The sequence below is a fragment of the Buceros rhinoceros genome, unplaced genomic scaffold (assembly GCF_000710305.1).
Source record: "Buceros rhinoceros silvestris isolate BGI_N320 unplaced genomic scaffold, ASM71030v1 scaffold4286, whole genome shotgun sequence".
NCBI classification, from domain to species: domain Eukaryota; kingdom Metazoa; phylum Chordata; class Aves; order Bucerotiformes; family Bucerotidae; genus Buceros; species Buceros rhinoceros.
In genome coordinates this window covers 44,076-48,366 of record NW_010415649.1, presented here as the reverse complement: position 1 = coordinate 48,366, position 4,291 = coordinate 44,076, and the positions used below count along the sequence as shown (strand labels likewise).

General features: G+C 38.9%; 1 protein-coding gene across 1 annotated transcript in view; it reads left to right on the top strand.

The window, feature by feature from the left end:
- Positions 1-6: 6 nt before the first annotated feature.
- Positions 7-4,291, top strand: part of HEATR1 (HEAT repeat containing 1) — a 38,292-nt gene continuing 34,007 nt past the window's right edge. The window contains exons 1-4 of the mRNA XM_010137477.1: positions 7-115; positions 2,068-2,284; positions 3,237-3,378; positions 3,883-3,984. Coding sequence (XP_010135779.1) covers positions 2,091-2,284; positions 3,237-3,378; positions 3,883-3,984 — 438 coding nt within the window. The 5' untranslated portion in view covers positions 7-115; positions 2,068-2,090. The remainder of the gene's footprint in view (positions 116-2,067; positions 2,285-3,236; positions 3,379-3,882; positions 3,985-4,291) is intronic.

The window sequence follows — 4,291 nt, the reverse complement described above, 5'->3', positions numbered from 1 at the left end:
CGGCTGGCGCTTCCCCAGAACGATCCCAGTCTCCTAAACCGCAGTGAAGTGGCATCGCTGCTGTTCAGCTGCAAGGAAGCCGCTAGTATTGACAGGGACACGTTTTTTGCAATCGGTGAGTTTGGCTCTTTACGCTGGTGATTTTAAAAATTATCTACCCAAAAAACAGCCGGAGAAAGAAAAATGGGAAAGGCAAACCCATATTCAAAAAAGGGCCAAAAGGATGATTCAAGAAACTACAGGCATCGCTCCAGTCTATGGGAAAATCATGGAGCAGGTCCTCTTGAAGCACATTTCTGGGCACGTGAAGGGTAAGGTGGTTGGGAAGAGTTGGGGGTCCCAAGGTGGTCAAGGGCGGGAGAATTTGCCCTGTAAGTGGAGGTTGGTGGGAGGAACATGTCTGGTATTATTCAGTCTGGAGAAAAGAAGGCTTTGAGGGGTGTCATAGAAGGTTGCCATTACCTATGAGGAGGTTTCAAGGAGATCGATCAGGCTGTCCAGAGGAATGCATGGCTGGAGGATAAGAGACAATGGGCATTAGTTGAAACAATAGTTGAAAAATTCAGAGTGGATGTAAGGAAAAGCTTTTCTACCATGAGGACAGTCAAGCAGTTGAACAGATTGTCCAGGGAGGCTATGCTCTCCATCCTTTTGAAAACCCCACTGGGTAATGCCCTGAGCAACCTGATCTGATTTTGGGGCTAATGCTGATTCGAGCACGGCCTTGGGCTGAGGTCCCTTCAGCCTGAATTCTGTGATTTCATGAAAACATTCCAATGCCCTGCTCTTTTGTAACATTAACGTTACAAAATACATGTCTAGTATAAAGTGGCAGAAATCCTTGCGGTGTTTGCACACTTCAAATCCTTTCTGCATATTCTTTCTGGTTTTGTGTAGAACTTAGCCCATGAATGTGATATTTCTTGAATAAGAAAGCTGTTTTCTAAAACCAGAAAGGTTGATACTGTGTATTGATTTTAAGTAACAGGGTTGCAAATAAATGTCTTTGATGCAACACTGGTTTTTTTAGTTTCTTAAATAGTTACTCTAGAACTGCTGCATGTAATCATTTCTTTCTTCAGTATTTCAGCCAGCTGCCTGGTATCTTTATTTCAGCTGAAGTTGTCTGCTTTGTTCTTAGCCTCTAATATTTACAAGCTTGTGTAAAATAAAAGAATAGTTCCAGTGGTGCACATGGAATATTGTATTTTAATATATTCAAAGAGGTGCCTTTGCTTGCTGGATCCATATAAAACCATAGAATAATTTTGGTTGGAAGGAACCTCTGAAGGTCATTTGCCCAATGGAGCACAGGGCTAGTTAAGGCAGGTTGCTCAGGCCTTTGTTCAGCTGAGTTTGAGGATGGAGGTTTTAAGGTCTCTGATCCAGTATTTGACCAAGCCAGTGTTTAAAAAAAAAAAATAAAAAATCAATCCATACATTGGCTTAGTATTTCTTGTGTTCCACTTGCATCTGAGGCCTCTTACCCTTCCATTGTACGCCTCTAAGAGTCTAGCTTCATCTGACCGATAACCTACACTATATCCCATAAGAAGCTGCAGCCAGCAGGGAGATTTCCTTTTGTCTCTCTCCATTCTCCCGGCTTAACAAACCCAATTCCTTCTTTTCCTTGTATGTTCTTTTCCAGTCCCCTGACCATCTTGGTGCTCCTCTGCTGAACACATGCCCATATGGCAATTTTTTTCTTCCACTGATAAGGCCAAAATCACATGCAGTTCTCCTGATGCAGTCTTCCAAACGGAGTGGACAGCTCCACCTCCCTTGGCCGGCTGGCCACGCAGTCACCACTTACAGCCCAGGATGCTGCTGGCCTTCACTGCTGCAAGAGCACACTGCTGATACTTGCCAATGTTCTTTGTCAGTTAAATACTTTAAGAGTAGTAAAAAATTTGGTCTTAGGCCTGTTTACTGTTTGGTTTGTTTTGCTTAGTGGGGATGACATGTACCAGTAGAGCAAAGAATGGATATGCCAGTGAGGAGGTAAGTGGGTAGGACTGGTGCATAAAACTGTTGCATTCAAAGCATTCTTCCCAATTTTTTCCATAGGATGTACTGGCTTAGAAGAGCTGATGGGGATTGATCCTTCATTTGAAGTGTTCCAATCCACTTTGTTTAGTTCTACGTCCAAAGGCCTGGAACGCAGTGTTCAGTCTAAAGCTGTTAATCAGCAGCTGAACAAGAATATTTCGTTGTTCCTGATTCACCTGTCCCCTTACTTTATGCTTAAGCCAGCCCAGAAGTGCCTTGAATGGCTGATTCACAGGTAATCCACTGAATATCCTACATGTCCATAGATAAGGCTGCTGGAAATGTCAGATTTTTTTTTTCCCCAATAAGAAACATTTCGCATAATTTTACTTCAGTCTTCTGAAAATACAGGTTAAAACATTAAAAATATCCATTTGGGCTTATCTTTATGGGGCAAACGTGCTTGTTTGCCAATTAGATTTTTGTCTTTTGATAAATTCCTTTGAAAATTTTGATCTGCCATGATATTCTATATAAAAGTAATTGTTTCCTTGCCTGGCTTTCTCCAAATTTGCCCAGCTCTAACCACCTTACAGAGGACCTAGAGAGGTATTTATGTAATATGCTTTTAGAAAAGGGCTGAGTAAAATAGCTAATTTTCAATATTAACTGTGAACCACAAATAGCATGCTCTTAAAACACGAGCTGAGTATTCTTATTTAAGGTTATGTAGGAAGATGTGAAGGAAAAACAAGCCAAGTATTTTGCGATGTTATATTTATTTACGTAAATTAACCTATTCAGATGCAGAAAGTGTAACATTTGATGTCATTAAAGAATGTGTGATTTTGTTGATACAGTCTTTGACTCGCAATGTGTATTTTTTCTGAAATTCATACTAGATTATTGTAAAGTCTGATTTAACATTGAAATCTGTGCAGAGGCAGCTGTGGTAATCTTCAGTCCTGTAAGGACCAAAAATCATTGAAAGCAAGGAAAAAAATTGCTACTGCTGTTTCTTTCCTCTAGTCCATGCAAGCAAGTGACCACCTTGGGATTCTGGACTGTAGGTGAACCATATGTCTGAGTCACTATGACAATCAACTCTTGTCTTGCTTAAAAGCAAGTAAAATGAGAAGTTCTGAGAAGAAGGTGGCTGGGGGGTTTTGGGGTTTTTTTTTTTTGGTTTTGGTTTTTTTTTGGACTTCCAGATAATTTTTAATTGTATATGTATGTTTTTTCGTTAGATTTCACATCCATCTCTACAATGAAGATAGTCTGATTGGTTGTGTTCTGCCATATCACGAGACTAAACTGTTTGTGAGAGTTATTCAACTCTTAAATATAAAAAGCCCAACTCATAAATGGCATTGGATGGATCCAATAAGGGTAAAGTATTTAACAGATGCAAGCTGGGAGGAACATGAGGGAGTTTCTTAGTGATATCTGGACTCAGTTTCTAGGTTTGTGAATAGGTCCACCTGTTTACGTGGTTAGTTGTAGAACAGCGCTGAAAGATATAATTGCAGGGGTGGAGACTGTTGTTTCTGCTGTTTTCTTTAAATAGAGAGTTAATTATAAAAAGCTTTGATTGTGATTATTGTTTGTTTTGGCAAAGCTAAAGCATGCTTTTAAGATGCAAATATTTGCTACTGCTAGGAAGATAGGTCAATTACTAAAATATGTACTTTGAATATAGATTGTATGTAATGCTTTTCACTGTCTGTCTGAATGTAAATGGAAGAAAATCCAGAGAAGTGTGTGGGTTTCCATTGCTTCAATTTAAATGGTGTTAACTGATGGTTAGGATTAATTTAGAGATTATATTAATTTTTACTTCAGATGTTTCACCCTGAGTGTTCTAATTTTACTTTTTTCACTGTGTTTTACAAGAAACCTGGAGTCCCACTGGCAAGGGGTACTGTCATTACACACTGCTACAAAGACCTGAATTTCATGGATTTCATCTGCAGGCTGGTGGCAAAATCTGTCAAGGTTGTTCATTTATTCCAGAACATTATTTGTTTGTTGTCACTTGGTTTTCTCCGTCTTTGTGTAGTATTGTGCTATGTACTAATATTTTCAATTACATATCAAATAGTAAAAGGAGTCCTTTATTAGAAAACAATATGAAGATTTATTTTCTTATTCTTTCTATAGATGACAGTCTATCAGGATTTCTTGTAAGGAATTGTCTGAGAACTAATGAGCCATGAGAAAAACAATTTGCAAATACTATATTACTCAAAGATACTGTATTGCTTCAAACCACTTTGTCTTAATTTCTTTTATAAACTCATTC